This window comes from Takifugu rubripes, chromosome 7 (genome assembly GCF_901000725.2).
Source record: "Takifugu rubripes chromosome 7, fTakRub1.2, whole genome shotgun sequence".
Taxonomy (NCBI): Eukaryota; Metazoa; Chordata; class Actinopteri; order Tetraodontiformes; family Tetraodontidae; genus Takifugu; species Takifugu rubripes.
This window is the reverse complement of record NC_042291.1, coordinates 11,505,886-11,524,236: the sequence shown is the minus strand read 5'-3', so window position 1 is coordinate 11,524,236 and position 18,351 is coordinate 11,505,886. Positions and strand designations below refer to the sequence as shown.

General features: G+C 40.1%; 1 protein-coding gene across 3 annotated transcripts; it reads left to right on the top strand.

The window, feature by feature from the left end:
* The first annotated feature begins 18 nt into the window (after positions 1-18).
* On the top strand, positions 19-16,637 carry mtbp (MDM2 binding protein). Of its 3 annotated transcripts, none has more exons than XM_011605489.2 (23): positions 19-220; positions 434-517; positions 588-661; positions 1,196-1,344; positions 1,569-1,627; positions 2,289-2,433; positions 2,731-2,845; positions 4,695-4,799; positions 7,264-7,358; positions 7,432-7,498; positions 7,676-7,793; positions 8,077-8,097; positions 9,477-9,590; positions 10,221-10,382; positions 11,273-11,366; positions 11,440-11,598; positions 11,942-12,037; positions 12,180-12,443; positions 13,112-13,287; positions 14,309-14,421; positions 15,775-15,888; positions 16,105-16,170; positions 16,241-16,637. In XM_011605489.2, exons 1-23 carry the CDS (start codon positions 154-156, stop codon positions 16,277-16,279), a joined length of 2,496 nt encoding a protein of 831 aa, XP_011603791.2. In that variant the 5' UTR covers positions 19-153; the 3' UTR covers positions 16,280-16,637. The 3 variants fall into 3 exon arrangements, with proteins under 3 accessions (XP_011603791.2, XP_029694791.1, XP_011603789.2); XM_011605487.2 differs by having other exon boundaries at positions 20-220; positions 8,077-8,250; XM_029838931.1 differs by lacking the exon at positions 11,942-12,037 and having other exon boundaries at positions 8,077-8,250.
* Positions 16,638-18,351: the final 1,714 nt, after the last annotated feature.

The window sequence follows — 18,351 nt, the reverse complement described above, 5'->3', positions numbered from 1 at the left end:
GCGTCGCCGGTTGGTACTACCCCTGACAAGTTGCAGATACCGAAGAAGAAGACGAACTGGTGGGAAATTTAACATTGCGCGAAAGAGTTGTTGTTTTTGTCGGTTTTTTAATCAGATATAACAATTGGCTGGCAAATTGGAAGATAACACGACATGGATCGGTACATATTAGTTGTGTCGTTTTGTAAAAGTGACAACGGCCCGCTGGGACATTCTAAATGTAAGTTTAGTTTCTGTCATTCCTCTTTTTCCACCACCGCTAAATCCCTTGTTAACTAGCTGGTAAATTCTGCTCTGTCTCTCTAAGGTGAACACTAACTACCTACTAGCGTGACTTGTAATTTGTACATATTTGCTTTTACACGCTAATCTCAGCTAGACTCGCACATAAAGCCAGTTATTAATCATGGCTTTTCGATTGTCACTGTGTCAGGTTTGGAGCCATTAAAACAGATATACGAAACACTTCTGGAGGTCTCAGCCCAGGAACTAAAGCGGGGTGTATCTGTGTTTCCAGGTATAGTCAATATAAGGAATCACCACCTTAGTTAGCCACTTCTATGTCACATATCTCTCTGTTTCCTCAGGTTGTTATCTCAATGGCAGCCCATCAGTCCAGAGGTGGTATTTTGCTCTTCAGGCTTGTCAGCACTTTACCCAGGTTAGACATCTTATTGGGTTTTTTGTATTGGTTGTATCCCGAACCTTTTGTTCCGATCATTTGGAAGGTTCCTGTGACGAGAAATCCAAGTCATAATTGCTTATCTTTTGTCCTTATCTTTAACATGACAAAATAATGTACTTTGGGATAAATATATAAATGATTTTATGAACAAGAGTAAGCCATAATACAGTGATGCAAAAGAAAAAAAATGGCAAAAGTGTAAAGTCAAAGCAGAGTTTGAGATCGCATATATACAAATTTACACACAACATGAAGATGAAGCAGTCACTGTCTCGCTGGGTGGAGATTGCAGCACTGTTGATATTGTGACATGGGTGTATTCAGTGTTTCAGAAATGGTGACAAACCAGGCTGTCAGAATAGAAAAACAAAGCAGACATGACACTTTTGAAAGATGCAGTAGACATTTATTTTCTAGTTGCAGATGTGAGATGGAACGACATCACAGGGGGTTTGCAATTGAAATTGTTGGCTGAAAGTTGGATGTGTTTTCATATCACCACTCTGGTAGTTTTGCAGTTCAGATTGGGAAGAGCTGGGAAAGGACCTTCAAAATAATGAGGACGAGGAACAGACATCCAAGACTGTGGAGTCCCTTCAGCGATATCTGAATAATCAAGACTCGGTTGAGCAAAAGTCTGACCAGTCATCACTGACAGAGTGAGTCACAGACCAGATTTCAATTATGTGAATAAACACATGTGTGTTTAAATGGCAAGTGTGGGAGCCGTATTGGATCTACCCTTTGGTCAATGAATACAATTATTTTTCTATTCAAATTCAAAAAGTTTGACTTTCAGGCAAATTGGCAATATATTAGGGAAATCATTTGAAATTGGTTCATTCTCATTACCCATTTTAATCTTTGTGTCTTTAATGTACAGGATTTTAGTGGAGGCCGCTGAAGGACTACATCTACTGTCAGACAAGCTTCCACCTCCAGGTACTCTTAGCGAGTTAGTTTTGTGTGCTGTGTGTTGAAAAACTGAGTCCGATTTGTCTTCACCACCTTAGCCTATTATTCCGCAAAGTATCCACAGATGTGTAGCTGAAAAAGCCCCCCCAAAAAAACCAAAGCAAAAACTACGATTACTACATATAGTTGGATTTTAGTAAATTGAATATTTTTGTAAAAATCTGCCAATGACAAATTTAAAAAAAGTCTTTACTGTGACAAAAATTCATTCCAATTTCAAGCATTCACTTTTTGACAATCTGCTGGCAGCAGCTTTATAGAAAGTAACCTACTGTTTTTCATAAATATGCGCATACTGTAGCAATGCAGAAACTGGAACATGTTCAGTCCGATTACTTCTTCAGTCTCCCTCCTGGAGTGAGATCTCACTTTAGAAGAAAAGAACCTCTGCAGGAGTTCAGTATCAATCTCCCTCCATCATTTCATGCCCTAAAGAGCTGCAGTCATTACTGCTCCCAACCTCTTTTGCACACATCTCAATATCTAGGACACAAGCATCTTCGCATTTCACTTTTGGAAATATCATTCTAACAAACTATGTCCACTGCTCTGTTTGGAAGACAAATGTATATCAGATATACGGTATGTCTCATTGATTTCATTGTGATTCATTCTGTTTCCTCTATAGGCAAGGCCTTGTTAGATGTTCTGGTCTTGGGCTCCGTAGAACAGTCTCCTCCTGTAAAGGACCTGCTTCCTCTGCTGGGAGCTCTCAAACACATGTCCTGCTGGCACGCTGCAAAGATCACAGTTGTTACACAAAACATAAGCGGGTGAGAAATTCCGCAGGCGCTCTCACTGTTTGCCACAAGGGGGCGTTGAATGAATACAAATGTGTATTTACGCTGTTGTCTTACAGCAAAGGCAGCCTTTTAAAAGCAATAAATATGGGGAAGCTTTGATATTTTGCAACATACGTGATAGAAAATATATGATTTCTTATCAGTATTGTTAATCTACACAATCATTCAGGAACTCTAAATATATCATGCAATGAAGATGCATTTTTTGTGTTCTTAGAGTTCCTTTCATTGTCGTTTTAGTTTTTGTTTGGATTTTTTCCTGTGCAGGTGGCAGAAAATGGCATCCTACCTATGTGCTACAATAATAGAGCCTGCTGAATTGAGGAACTGCATTGACCACAGGGAATTATGGAGGGGTTCACTGGTTATCAGAGAAAAGAAGGTAGGAAAATTAGATCAGTAGTCGTTTGAAAACTCTAATAAATTTCAACAATGCTCACAAAGAATGAAGCGCTTTTTAGTATTATTTTATTAAAAATACAGTCCTGGTGATCCAAGGAACTGATGGTCGTTAAGTATTTTAACAAAAGTTATTTTGTATGTACAGTATTTAGCTGCCAATTTGACAGTTTTTTTAATTCACACCTTAATTGAGACATTTAGAAGAAATTGTGTGGGTGGCAGCTCTCTTGCATAACAAAGTAAGACAATTCTAAGACATCGTGTAGGTTTATGAAACTGTTTTTAATTATACAGCGTTTTTTTTGTTATTGTGTGTTTGCTCTGAATGAAGCATCAGAAAAACAACAAATGCTTGTTGAGTTGGACGCATAAATTCAGTAGTGTCTAAGCTTGTACAATGGAGCAGTGCAGCGGCATGAATTCAAATACATCCCAATGTGTTCTTTCTTTACTGCACTGTATGAGGGTTAAAACTCTGTTTGAAGCTCAAGGTTAAGATAGTCCTGAAATTAGTCCTCACGAAGATGGAAGTAGACACTGTACAGTTTCGTTGGCAGAGATCAACTTGCAACTGACGTGTGAGCGTGGCAGAGAGCAATGCAGGATATGGTGGGTATTGTTGTGACCCAGCCATTGAGGGGGGGGGGGGGGGGGGGGGGGGGGGGGGAAAGGTCAGGTCCTGTAGAAAGATTTAGAAGCCATCAGGGAGAGAAGCAGACACACCTGTGCCTCAAGCGAAGCTGGAGAGTTTGGTGAGGACAGCCATGCTCTGGGTCAGCCTTGGCTTTTTTATTTTGTAGCTGTTTTTCTTAGCTTTGCGCTAAGGACACATTTTTCATTGAAGGTAGCCTTGGCATGAATGCCCCCCCCCCCCCCACACACACACACCAAAATCACGAGATACTTACCAACAAGGTAGAAACATCGAAGAAACATTCCTGTTTTATTTTGTATCACTAAAAGCTTGTTCAAATAACATGTCGTGAATTTAACTCTGCTTGTTAATCAAGGCCGCGTGCTTTAAGAGGAGTTTGTTTGGAAGTTTGTTTGATTTGATTTTATTCCACACTGACCAATTCAATTCTTTTTAATCTTAATGAAGCTCTTAATGAGGTTATTTTTGTCATTTGTAGCAAAAGTCTTGCTGCTTTCTAATACATTAATGTTGTTCTTTAAAAACTAATTTAGCTTCATTAACTCATCATTCAGGCCCATTTGCCAGCATCAAAAAGAAAACAGTGCTACATTTTATCCAGATTCGAAAATCATTCATGGTTTAGGGATTTTCTGTTCCATTTACGTTAAGCTGGACCTCAAATCCTTTGTTAAAACAGGAGATTTATAGCCTGATAGTGCAGACTGTGTTAAACATTAGTTATTTTCCACAGACTCATTCATTTACTCTGTAAAACCTTGGTTGAACTAGCCCCACAATTTCTTGACATAAGTTTTCTCCAGTCATCACTTGGATCCTTTTTAGTGCATTAGAATAGACATGCAGATTTATCTTAAACAAAGTGACCTTTTTCTAAAACGAGCCTTCAGAAGTGTGAAGGTTCTCGCAGTAACAATCTTCATTCACGGAGGTATTCCTACAGGAATACTTCAGAGAGGAACTGCCATGGTTTTTTTTACTGCCACGTTGTCCATAGCATAATAATGAATACACATCAGATAATACAGTATATCCTCCTGTAAGCTGCATTGGAGAAAAATCTAGGTTGCTGCTTGATAATGTAAAATAACAGGAATGTGAGCAGTGTAAATGCAGCAATTCACCCACGATCTCATGACCTTTTTGTGTGTGTGTGTGTGTGTGTTTTCCTCAGTATGCATCAGAGCTCCGTTTTGATGGATTTTCTCTGCGGTCTTGGGGTTCCAGTCTTCTCTCACAATCTGCTTACACCACAACTGACCACAAACTTCAGTCTGAGGTAAGTGCTGAGCTCTTAACTACCACACATTTTAGTTTATTATTTAGGTATTAAAGCCTTCACATGCAAAGGAGTGATCATTTTCAAAGGGATACCACGTCCATAAAGCTGGACATCACATGTTTTTAGGAGCGTACAGTCTGTCACAGCATCAATAGTTTTAACCAGCAGGGCTGTATCATTCTGAAATCCAAAGTACCTGAAAGGTTTTATTAGAGACTTGGAGACTTCACAGCCCCCGTATGTCATCACTTTAATGACTATAAACACTTACTAAACACACAAACGAATAATCTGAAAGCACTCTTGTATAAATGTACCTCCCATGCCTCTCATTGTGACTCGGTGTGCAGATACAGAATAAAACTTGTGATTTATGTGCAGGTGCTTGTTAAAGAGCTAACAGCCCACAGAGAGAATGAACTGATCCACTGCAGTGATAAGTGGGCTGCATTTCAGAGGTCTGGAAACAGTCTTTGTCATGGAAGCATCTCATTTAACATTTTTTAACACCCCGGGTCGTCAGATTTATGGATTTTTATAGCCAGACAGTTGCTTTGTGGATTCAGAAGCAGTTCCCCTCATTATTTTCTGTCTTCTCTCTGTAAAAGGTTTGTTCTCCAACATGCCTGCCATTGTCCCACAAAAATAAGCAGTTTTCCTCCAGAGTGATGCAGAGCTTGTTCTTGAGTCAGATGTTGTGTGTCTGACTTTATGTCAGTCTAAAACCTGGTTTAGAGATTTTCATATGACCTTTAAGGCAAAGCTGTGATTGACAGCAAACTGTGAAGATAATGACTGAATTTTCATCGGGGGCAGAAGTGTTCTTTTAACTCCTCACACGTTACCTTCAAGCTAAAGAGTTAAATGGAGTGCAGAGGGTGTCATTTCTTAATGATTTCTGGCAGCTAGAATGAGCCAAAAGGTCGTTTCCATTCTGTTCTTTGACCACATAAAGAACCTGCTATAGAAGGTCTTATAGACCAATCTGACGCCTTTAACTTTCGAGTCTTTTGTATGTATAATTATGCTGTTGCCTGGAAACAGGATTTAAACACAGGATTTGTGTTTGATTAAGGAGTGCTAATGTTATGTAGGAGAGTGCAGTGGCCTGCTGTGTAACTAAATCAGAATATTTTATTTTGCAAGGTGTGTGACAAACTATTAAATAATTTAATGGGAACTATTTGTAGGGTCACAAGCTAAACTAGCTAAATATTGTTGTTGCAGGTTATGGTCAACATAAATGGCAGTTAAATGCGCATACATTGTTCTAATGTACTGCTTTTGATTCTTGTTATCCATATATTCGTGGACCTTCCATTGCTGTGATGGGAACATTAAATATTTACTCTAGTCTGAGTTTTACCTTTATGTATGTTGATATTGGTAGTTTTGTCTATTCAAAACCAATGTTGTCCATTGAGACAGTGGACTCTGTGAAAGTAGGTCTTTACTTATCGTTGATATCATTTTGCCGTGTAGCGTTTTTTTAAAATAATTTTAAATTAAGATATATTTTTACTATAGCAAAATGAGAACTTTTTCCAGGATGCCATGAAGCAATTTTCAGGTCTGTAATAGTGCACCTTTATTACCATTACCAGCCTCATCTAAAAAAACCCAAACTTTAAAAGATCTCTATTAAACAGATTACATTTTCAATTAAATAATCTAATCTAGGCTAAATGATACTGATGTCAGTGTTATGTAATATGTGTAGTGTTTACTTTAGTCATTCACTTTTTGGCAATATTACACTTAACACAAATAACGTGTACCTTGTTATCTGTGTGTGTGCACACACTCATGGTACTCATTGCATGTGTATGTAAGTGTTTTAATGCAGACACGTGACTTCCTTAGTCCTCTGTACAAGAAGCAGATGGTGTTGATGGTTTTGGCGCGCACACACACACACACACACACACACACACACACACACACACACACACACACACACACACAAAACCATCACATCTCTCCACTGCTGGGAAAACTGGCTGTTAAATAACTCTGCTGCACAATACACACACTGTCTGTTGCTCAAATAAAAACGATTTAGCCTTCTCAGTTGGTCTGTAGAGAAATACTGATGAGGTTTATACAGTTATACATAAATACAATTGCACAGCTTCAGGGGATGGGAGAAAAACAGTGATTTCTTGCATGTTAGAAATCAAGCAACTGCAGAATTAATTCTAAGTTAATTCTAATTAATACACAGAAAAAGATTTTTTTTGCAATTACCTCAAAATATAGGTTTAGAAGGAAGGAAGCTCCGATTTTAGGCTTTGTAATGTAACAGGTTTCTCAAGCATGGGGCAGTGGTTCCTCTCCATCAGGCAGCCAGTAGGTCACTGTGACTTTTCCTACATTTTTCCTTCTTTGTCCTCAGCTCTTTGGTTGTATCCTTTATGGGTTGATTGCGACTCTCTGCTGTTCTCCCCCTTGTTCGCTGCAGGTTTTCCATTACTACACACCAGCTTTAGATTTGATTCAGCTGATAAACTTGGCAGATTTACCCAGCTTTCTGGTGTCCAGGACCGAATGTGACCTGTATCCTCTGAAGTGTGGCTTAGCGTGGGGGGGTCACTTATGGTTATGTTGTTCCTTGACCACTGACAAAAAGAGGCCTTTCTGGGAAGTCGGTTAAAGCAAAACTTCTGCTGGACCAGCTAACGTCGCTGCGTGGAAAGGTAACCCTTCCCCAAGCCCAAGCAAATCTTTCATAGATCATTACATTATTATTACATTTCACTTTATCTCTGAAGTCTCTTTAAAACACTATTGATAGATATGTTCCATGTGTGATTCACTGAAACTGTCATATAACTATGCCTCTCAATATGTACTGTGTACTGTTAAACATCCAGGTTGGAGCATTATTCAGCCTCTCTTGTACAGTCACCCATGTTGCCCAGTCAGCAGCCAGCCAACTCAGCTCTCAGCGCTGGAGGGAGACTATTGCCAGAAGACCAAAGTCCCTAGCTGGTATTTTTAAAATTCTAAATAGTTCTACCTCCTGCCTAATGAAGCTCCTGGGAAGTACATGCAGAAGTGGCACTGGATATATATTGGCAACACAAAGTGGTTATAAATGTTTACACGTACTTGAGGTATTTTGATAAAATGAAAGACTATGCAGGGGATATAAGGTGTTCTTAAGCAGCATAATGTGTAGATCTAATAATATCTTGTAAAATTCAATGGAAAACATTCCGTTTTGGTAATAACAGCATTTAAAAAATGACTTTTTTCCCCCTGCCCCATCTAGTGCCTGATGTTGAGGTCAAAGGTGAAAGTGCTCACTACTTCCTGTTGGTCCAGGGATGGGAAGATGCTGGGCGTGTAACCTGTAGGGTCAGGTTTTTGAACTCAGACAGTCAAGTCAATGGTGCTGCTGCTATGGAAACTGTCTCTGGGTTGCTGAGAAGGACATCTTCATCTGGTACAGTGTTTAATTTAATGCTGCAATTAAAAGAAAATGTTGCTGTGGTGACTTCACGATGACTTTTAAGCCAGCACAACAAGTTTTGCATTTACTGGAGAGACGGAGAATCTGTCGCACTCTAAAAACTTTGAGGAGCACTCATTTATCAACCTTTTTTTTTTTTTTTGAGAACATCCAGCAATAATTGGTTTTGGGTCCATAAAAAGTGACTCAAGAATTGTCTTCATTTATTTTCCTTCTGTTGTAGCAGCTCCTCAGTTTGTCTGGAACAAGAGGTTCCGTTCACTGGCATCGACAGGAGTTGCAAATTTTTACCGCACTACAAAAACATGACAGTTTGCTTGCGAGTTTCTGTCTTTTTCTTTTTTCATGGATTCTTGTTCTAACCTGAAAACTTGATTTTGGCGTTCAGAAGAACTATGATTTTTACTTCGGTCACATTAATTGGCATAAATGACAGAGTCACTAATTCTTTTCAGTTGAATGTGATGAGAATGATAAGTGGATCACCTTGGTTGATGTTGACATTTTTTATGTCTCAACTTAAAGCCTCTGATCCTGGTAAATGTCATGTTGTCTTCTTTATCTTTATGTAACCGAGAGTTGTTATGAAAGAGTGTTTGCCCGCGTGAACATTTCATCTGTCCTCCAAGATTTGAAGTACTGGTATTTTAAAATGCAATGCAACACTGTAAAGCATGCTTTAATCTCTTATAAAAGCCAAAGTGCCCATTTAAAACATTTTTGAATATGATCAAAATCATCCATAAAAAACTTTACACTAGGTAAAGTTTCTATTTACTAGTGTAAAGTTTCTGTTTACTAGTGTAAAGTTTCTATTTTTGTTTTAGGGTTTCTCTTAACATCATACATTCTTATATGGAGGGGGAACAATAATAATTGACTCAAATGAAGAAAAATGACCAGTCGAAGATAATAATTGCCCTAAAACCAGAATGTAGAAAAGTATCTAAGAGTCAAATTGTCAAAGATTAGAAAAATTAAAATCCACATAGTTAAGTTGCTTATAGTATCCAGCAGTGCGTTTGTAATATGTAGTGGGTCAGAATCACTGAAGTAGACAAATCTGCTGTTACCTCTCTGACTGCAGTAAGTTTCTGTATGGATGAGGTTGAGTACCTTTGGAACCTACTCTGGACCCCGATCCCACTTTCAAATGAGTTAATGATGCTCATTTTTGTTCCTTGCTCCTGTTTGACCAGGAGGAGCTGTAGGCAACATCCTCTGCACTCTGCCTTGTCTCCAAGGAGACATGCTCCTGAAAAGAGAGAGGAAGGTGAACCAGCTACAGGCACTGGTACTCAAAGAATACCTCAGTAAGTACACTCTTTTAACGAGACAATGGCACATTAGAAGTGCCTCACAATATATAACACAATATCAGGATATGCTGGCTATAAACATTGTGTTTTATTACCTACTATCAATTCATGTAATATATTATTTAAATTTGGCTCTTCAAAGAGAACCTTTAGCCCATTGTTGTAATACAACTGAGATTTTCCGGCTTAACATTTAGCTTCTGTACCTAATGGTTTAGCTGCAGAGTCCCTAAATCTGTTCCACCATTCACTGATACCCCCCCTCTAGGTACACCTCCTGGTCCCAGGCAGCGGTTTGAAATTTTTAATTTTTATAGACTTTTCACTTATTGGCATGCCAAGCCCTCAGGTCAGGCTGCAATAGAAAGAATGTTTAAATATAAATATATTACTGACTCACGTGTTGTCAGCTAGGCTGGAGCCAGAGGAGAGGGTAGGATGGTGTCCTGACTGACCACAGGCACTAATGAAACTCAAGAGTAATTATTCTGACTGGAAAGGATAATTCTTTATGAATTGTAAGGAACTACGTTAAATATGTTTGGTGGGTTTTCTTAAGGATATTTAGCTGTAATGGTGAGGCAAAAGAAAAATGTGACAAACTGTGGAACTTTGTTTGTCCAGGACAAAAAGAAGAATCATCAGGCTCAAACTCGGTACCGGTCAGTGAACTAAAGGACATTCTGAATCTCGCCAGGAAGCAATATCTGAAGATGATGGACTCTTCTTTGCCTTCTGCTGCGTCCTGTCTTACCAGGCAGAACGACACAGTTTCCAATGACTCAGGTAAAAAAAAATAGACGAATGAATGAGAGAAAAAAAAATTGAGTGACACCGCTGACATACTTTCATACAAATAATCGCGACCAGTTTTTCTGTCTGATTTTTCATACATTGTTTTTCACTATAAAATGTGTCTTTTACCACTTTATGTGTTTTTCGCTTTTACCATATTTGAGTCACAGAATACCAATCTTACATTTACGGTAACTCATCTAATACCTGTTTGATAAATGTCATTATAGTCAGAGTGTGTGCGCAACTCGGTTTATATGAAGATTATGGCCTTTCGGAGATCAGCTGTATGTTTTAATATTGTTTATTTCCTTTAGGGATATTTACCCTGTGTTGGTTGACTCGGGATAGATTTTTACAAATGTTTTTTGGTCATTCTCAGCTGTTTATGGTCAGGGAATGAACAACACAATCTTCACATGCCCTGAAGGAAATCACCTTCACAATTGATTCTTTTCTTTTGAATAGTCTCACAGCAATGTATCACTATCTACTTTGCAAACATTCTGTGGATCATAACAGAATAATATCCGAATTAAGTGTGGGAATCAAATCAAATACCCTGCGGCTAGAATAAATGATTACAAGAGTAGCACTTGCCTTAAAAAATACCACATTGGTGTTTTTAAGGTCTCCAGGCTTTATTGTGATGAATGGAGGAGTGGCGAGAACACACACTGGCCTGGTATAATGTCTTTATGTTTGTGGAGGGGCACTATGACCACCTCACAATGATGAAGGGAAAAAAAGCTCCAGTCACATGGGTTCCCTTTACTTTTATTCACTTTAGAGAGTGACACGGTACATTTTCGTTATAAAATACCTGCTTTGTGCGCCGTGCCCCCTGAAGCCTTTTATATTAGTTTAGTTTTTCGTTCTAGGTTCACATAATATGTCCCAGCTTCAGTGTGAATGGCCTGAGAGGAGCGTCCTCCAAAATGCAGAGAACTTGCAGAAGAGACGGCAGAAAAGGAGGTAAATAGAATTTGATTTCACACAAAAAAAGTGATCTAAATCTGGTATTTGATCCACATCCTCTGTGTTATAGGTTTGGTCTGTTGGGTCCAGGGTCCAGTGATAATCTACTGGGTCCTAAAGATGGACAGAAGGGCTCTCCTGCTTTACTGGATGCTGCAGAATTATTAAAGCACTTCACCCCTGACGGGTTTCCTGTGGGGGAGTTACAACCACTACTTCTCAATCGAGGGTAGGTTTAGTGATTTTTCTGCCTTTCCTGACTAAATTATATGTACATAATTCAGAAAACTGCAATGTGTGTTGCTGTAGTCTGCGTACAAACGAGCGCTAATGGGGGTCATAATGAGGATTTGATTACGCTCATTAGCTTTCATTAGCTCACAACCTTTCTACTAAAATTATTTGGGTTGATCCAACTGTTATTTTGAACCAGAGCAGTCATCAAGCAGGTGTTATCATTCTTTCAGGCTAATTTGTTTAATCCTATTATTTGTTTAATTAAGACCCCTAACACTTTAAATTCACACTTTCTCACCCCCAAACCACATCTGTTCATCTCTCTCTTTACCCAGTGATAATTCCTTTCAGCTGTCACCAGACCTGTCTCCTGGTAGAGTCAGCCTGATGCCCTTCACTAAAGCCTCAGCCTTACATTATCATGGCTTAGAGTGAGTTTCCATAATAGCACTATCCAAATTATACAGAACTAATTCAGTTGCGGTACATCGCAAATAAAGGCTCCAAGTTTGGATTCGTCATTGAATGCCCCTGCAGTTTTAATATTTGTATTTGTGTTATATTTTGACCCAGGTTCTGTCTAGACGAAAAGCGGTCCCTGGTCCAGGATCAAGCCTTTGTAAAACTCCAGTCCCGTCTGATTCGTTATGAGACCCAAACCACGTGCTCTAAGGAGCCCTCGGCTCTTCCTTTCGCCCTCAGCCCTGCTCCGTCCCCTGCTGTGATGTCAGAACCAGGAAGTGTGCCAGATGGAGAGACTTTGGAGAACGCTGATGTAGCCCGACTCAAGCGCAGGTCTTGGGACATGGACATACTTTCAGGGTGTCCACAGAAGAGGTATCGTGTGTTTTTTTTTTTTATCAGTCCTCAGCAGGACGAGTGTTAATCTGCTTTTAATGAAAGTTATCAGATTGTTTGCAGCTGCATTTACATCTTTATTATGCCACAGCAATAATGTTCCATGGCTGCAGAGAGTGAGAAATTATATTAAGCTTTATTAAATATAGATTTAGAAGGATTTACCAAATGCTCACAGATTTGGATTCGTACCACAATAATGACAATCAATAACAATCTTCAGCCTCTAACAAGAAAAAAATAAGAATGAACAGTAACAAAGCAGCAACCACCAACTTTTCAAAACCCAACCACAATTACTAATCTATCAACCAACAACAAACATCAACACTAACGGACAACAATGACAACAAATCAACCAACATTCACCAGCGCTGACAAGCATCACCTGACGCAACCAACAATAATCATGAGCAACAACTATTCAATGAGGATCAACTAGCAATAATCACTTTATTAACAGACACAAATCAAGCACAAGCAACAGTCAACAAAAGCAACCAACAACAGACGCCAACCATCGTCAAAACAACAACACACCAACCGCTAATCTCAAGGTTTCAAATAGCGACTGTGGATTTGTAGTTGTGCTCGATGACATCCTACCAGTTCCCGTTGTTGATCATGTCTTTTTTCGAATGCTCCAGGCTAGTGAAGTCGGAGAGCAGCGACTCTCTGTGTTCTCAGAGCAGTGGCAGCAGTGGGACACATCCTGCCGTCAGGTCTTTACGGCGGCAACCTGGCAGATCCAAGTCCTCCACCTCCTCCTCCTTCTCCTCTACTGGTCTTTCCTCATCTTCTTCTACGAGACAGACAGCCTCAGGTACGACAAACACGCAACAGGCCCAGAGTCTTTACTGGGTTATGTCCTCTAGTCAGCATCAAGAATTGGGTGACTTGCATATTGACACTTTGGCCACATTCACCCTGCAAGAAAAATCTAAAAAAAAAAAAGGTATTTAAAGACCAATATGAACTGAGCCAGTCAGATTTAGTGTCATTGCTCCACAAAAAGCCATCATTTGGTCTTTACACTCATTCTCATCATAACGAGAAGTAGTGTCATCGAAGTAATGTCATTTTATTGTTCTGTGAATGCAGTGTGTTCTGCGTTGATATACTCTGACAACAAGATAGTGAAAAGACCTTTTTCTTTTAAGAAAAAGTCACTGATTGTAGTTTCCTTTGAAGCGTCGGGGCTGTAAGCAAAACATGCTGCCGCTGCAGAGCGGCTCCAAAACACATTATCTTGATCAGTAGCAGCAGCCATTGTGAATTCTGTAATAATTAGCTGTACTTTTTAAACATAATTTGCATTGTGTAGCTGGGGAGAATCAATCAGATAAAAAAGCTTTATTCAGCCAATTATGTAAAAATGATTTTTATATTACTCTTTTAAAAACTAATCCGTAGATGGGGCCATTAGGACCAAGGCCATGTAGATTGGGTTGACATAACTAACGAGGGCTTTTTTTGATAACCTTTCGCAATCAGTGTCAAGTGTGGCATCACACTGATAAAGCGCGCTTTAGAAAGCCGCCGACAGCAGCACCTCAGGGTATCTTCAAATTCAGCTAAGGATTTAATTATTTCTTTATTATTTCACACATTATAACAAGTGTATGTTTTGCAGTTCTGCTTCAGTCATGAAGAAAATGTCTGAGTGCTTTTTTAAAAGGCTTCCACACATGAATCCATTTTGAGTGACGCGTTTGAGCGTAAACACTTTGAGTTCTGCTTTACTGCCAGTCTCATTTTCCTGCTTCTGTCATTACTGTTAAAATCATGTGTGCAATACTGTTACTGTGACGACGTCGATGCCTTATAGCTCTGTTTCCACACAGGTGGAGCGACTCTTCCTTCTTCAGGCAAACACAAACCTCAACAACAGACGACTCTTAATGGAGAAGCTGAGGAAAAAACAGCCAAAGAGTCACGCTCGCAAAAACATAACCGAGTGAGTGCTCCCATGTTTTTAAGCTCAAAAGATTTCTCTTTTTCTGAACCATCTTTGGATGTAGACATAGAGGAATACTTTGGAAACCTGCCTTGATCCATTTTTGGCTTGAATTGACATCATGTTTCATAAACAAGTTTAAGTTATTGAGGAAGTCAGCAAGCTCAATGGCAGAAAATGGATTCACCGGCCTTCAGTAATTTGTGCTATTTTAGTGTGTTTAGATGGAAGTTTCTTAAATTTTCCTCTTGGCATAAAGGCTTTTTTATATTTTGAAATGTATGTTTTTGCAGTTGTGTAATATTCCATTGCTTTTCTTTTCTTCATCTATATCATCCCTAAGATCCCCATTTAGCTCAGAAATATGGCCTATTACAAGAGGCTTTAAGCTATAAACATTTTTACATTTAAAACAAAAAATAGGGTATTGAGAAATCTGCTTGCATTGTAGCAATGTTCATTTTATTGGCTCACTTTTCAACTGTGAATTTTTAGGTTTCTTTTATCCAAAGAATGACACCAGAACTATAGGAGGCATTGGACATAAGTGGCAATTCTAAAAGGTCATATTCAGCCATAGATGGGGGGAGGGGGGGTGTTGTGAGAAAATCTATGAGAATTATTGTTTATTGTCTCACTTTCATCACCAATCGAACGGCTGCGGCAGAGTCGTGCATCATCCTCTGCAAAGATAAATGACTCGCGTTTTGCATAGGGTCACTGAAAGTATGGGCGACATCATGACGCTCTTTCAGAAGTACATCTTAGCAGCTAATGTCATCTCTCACACACACTCACACGCTCACACACACAGTATAGTGTGTAGAGGTTTCGCTGTAATTTTGCATGTTTTTCCAAGCACACACACTCTCTCTCGTCCCACACACAGCCGGCAATCTGCTTTCTGACCTTGAGTTGTTCTGATCTGATTGCTATGCAAACAGACTCATCATACGGACGCGAGTACAGGAGCGAACAGTTGCTCCTATACAGAAATACTAAAAGTGGGTTATTTTGGCCAGAGAGGTAAAGCTGCAGCTCTGCTCCTCGTGAGACACAGCGGCACAGATGATTCTCAACGCGGATTCTTAGTTTCCTCAGAGCAGTCGCGGCGTCATGATTAAAGGCAGAACTTTGTAGCCCAGGATGTCTCCCTGCCCTCATACAACAACACGCAGGTTTGTGCAAGGACGTCCCCTGACATCAAGGCATTTTGACACAAACACAGAAATAATACATAAAAAAGCAACATTTCTCGGAGGTGGGTTGGCATCGAGCGGTTTGGACAGCCGAACATCAACATTTTAACATTCCCCAGTGTAGATTTGAAAAGTGTGTCTTCTGTGTCCTCAGATGCTGCTGGAGGTGGTTGCCAAAACGCTCAAGCATCATGGGATCGGTGTGGAGCACGAGTGCTTTGAGGCCTGCAGCAAAAGGCTGTTTGATATCTCCAAATTTTACCTGAAGGCAAGTCCCGTCGCCTCTTCCTTATTGTTGAGCTTCTGTCCGACCAGGGCTCCAATCCCTCGCCATATGCTGTATTTTGTTACAAATTAACTTCATATCAGAACGGCTGTGAAAAGTAGAATCCGGTGCTCTTTCTGAATAAACGAGCTGGCAGCAAAAGTGGAGTGTAACAGTAGAGCAGGCAGAAGTTAAAGTCCTGGGGTTTTTCTTGATCAGGATTTAAAGACGTCTCGCGGTCTCCACGAGGAAATGAAGAAGGCGGCTGGCAGCAACGTCAAACAGGTATCGGCCGTCCCGCTGGTTGGTTTGTCTTGCTCATGCCCAGACTGAAGGGTGTCTCCTGCTGTTGTAGGTCATTGACTGGATCCTGGAGAAGAATTCAAAGAAATAATCAGGAAAAGAAGAACACCTCTCCTGATTGGTCATTTTCAGTTAAACTCTTTCTTCATGTCACAGATCCAAACTTGGAGGGATGTTGAATTTATTATCTTTCCTAATTTACTTTTATTACTTTAGCGCCATTGTAATCAAATTTTATGGTTGATTTAATGTTTAAAGACAACCTTTAATTATTGTACAGACTAATGGGTTTTAGCTTGACTCACGTTTCTGCTTGCTAGTGATTTCAAATCTATTTTTATTAATGATCTTTTCTTTTTTAAGTAATTTGTTTTCTGGTGTATAACTGGACATACAATATTTTATCAGTTTTACAGGTTTGTTTTACAATAAAACATTTTTTTCAGTGACGTATTGTAACAGTCTGGTATTTACACATTTATTTTTTGTTTTAAAGTTAATATTACAAAGAAACATTGCAAAGTATTAAAATGAATCATTGGAGTTCTGCAAAAAAAAATGAAGTGAAAATGGAACTCGAGGGCGTCAAAACCCGTCCCCGTCCACCATCGGAACACGGCACAAATAAGAATATTTTTTCAGTCATCTGTCTGAACAGCATTTTTCATTTTTGTGAAAACATTAAATCACAGCATCTGTTCAGTTGGAGCAAAATTGCATTAAAACCAGTGGACAAATGCTGAAGATAATGATCATTTCTGTTATTTCTAACTTGATATTTCATGCACGCCGGGTCTGAAGTTACTCTGTCCTCATGAAAAATTCTAATGCCCCCCTGTCTGCAGCTGGAAGCAGCTGTTCATCCAGCCTGTCGTTATTTGTCTGTTGGATGCATTGAAGCGATCTAGAAACCAGCCACGGAGCGAAGTTCAGCTGCTTAAAGGATCCGAGCAGATGGCTCAGAGAGTGGAGCCGATTTCGATCCTCTTCAACTCTAACCAACAGGATTTGAGCCTTTTGTAATCGAGCCACGATTTAGTTGTTTTAAAAGAGCTTTAAATTTGGTTTTTCACCCAAAATGGCCGAGTCTGCGGTGACACTCGGTTCAAAGACGAGTGCAAAAACAGAAATTGACTTATTTCACCTTTGACTTTTTGAAGATCTGATACAAAAAAAACCCAAAACGCTCATTCCTCTTAAAAATCAAATGTTCACCTTTAAAAATGTGGAAATGACTCATTTTGCATTAAGGTACAACCCTGATGGTGCGTTAGAAGAGGAATAAGTGGCAGCTAAGAGGACTGGTATGGTTTTCCCTGCCTCTGTAATACCCCTGGACACCAAATCCCATCAGTCCATCCCCTCATTTGTCACTTCAGAAGCTTTTTGATCTCAAGAATCCTAAAAAGCAGGAGGAAACCCTTCCCCAGAAGTTGTCCCTTGAAGATTAAGGACTCCGTCATGCTGTCCTCGCACGAACGCGTGGAGACGTTAAAATTGTGAAAACGAACCAGATTGTCCCCAAATCCCAAAGACTTCCTGGTTTTCCCGGTGAAACGCTGTCCCCTCGCCACGCGCCGTGAAGAAAGACCCAAGCACGCCGGCATTACCGAACATATTTATGTGCTTCTGTGCACGTTCCCCAGCACAGCACAGACCACAACGCGCACGCTGTGAGACGTGTGCACGTGAGAGAGATGGATGGGGGTGCAGGCTGCCTCCCCATCTCTATCTGCAGCTTCCCGGAGACGGCTGGAGAAACGTGATGGGGAAGGTACCCGTGCGGATGGTCACCACTCAGGGGGTCACGGGAGCAGACAGGCATCCATCAGTCCGCTAATGGCGGAGGGCGGCGCGTCCTCAAAAGTTATTTATCCTCTTCTCCTCAAATAACAGATAATGACGGGGACGGGGACGGGTGGGGGGCAATGGCGGTGGCCTACTTTCTTCATCCCAAACATGCAGAGTTCCATTTGTCTCCCCTGACAGTTCGCACCAGCCGTGCTCATCAGGAGGGCTGTGATTTATGGTGGCAGCTTTTATTTGTAGGTAGATTTGTTTCCATTTAGATTTAAACAAGCTTTGAATTTGTCCCATCCGTGAATTCTCTTTTATTCTGCGTACACGATTCAGATGTTACGCTCGAGCTCATTTCTTTGGCCT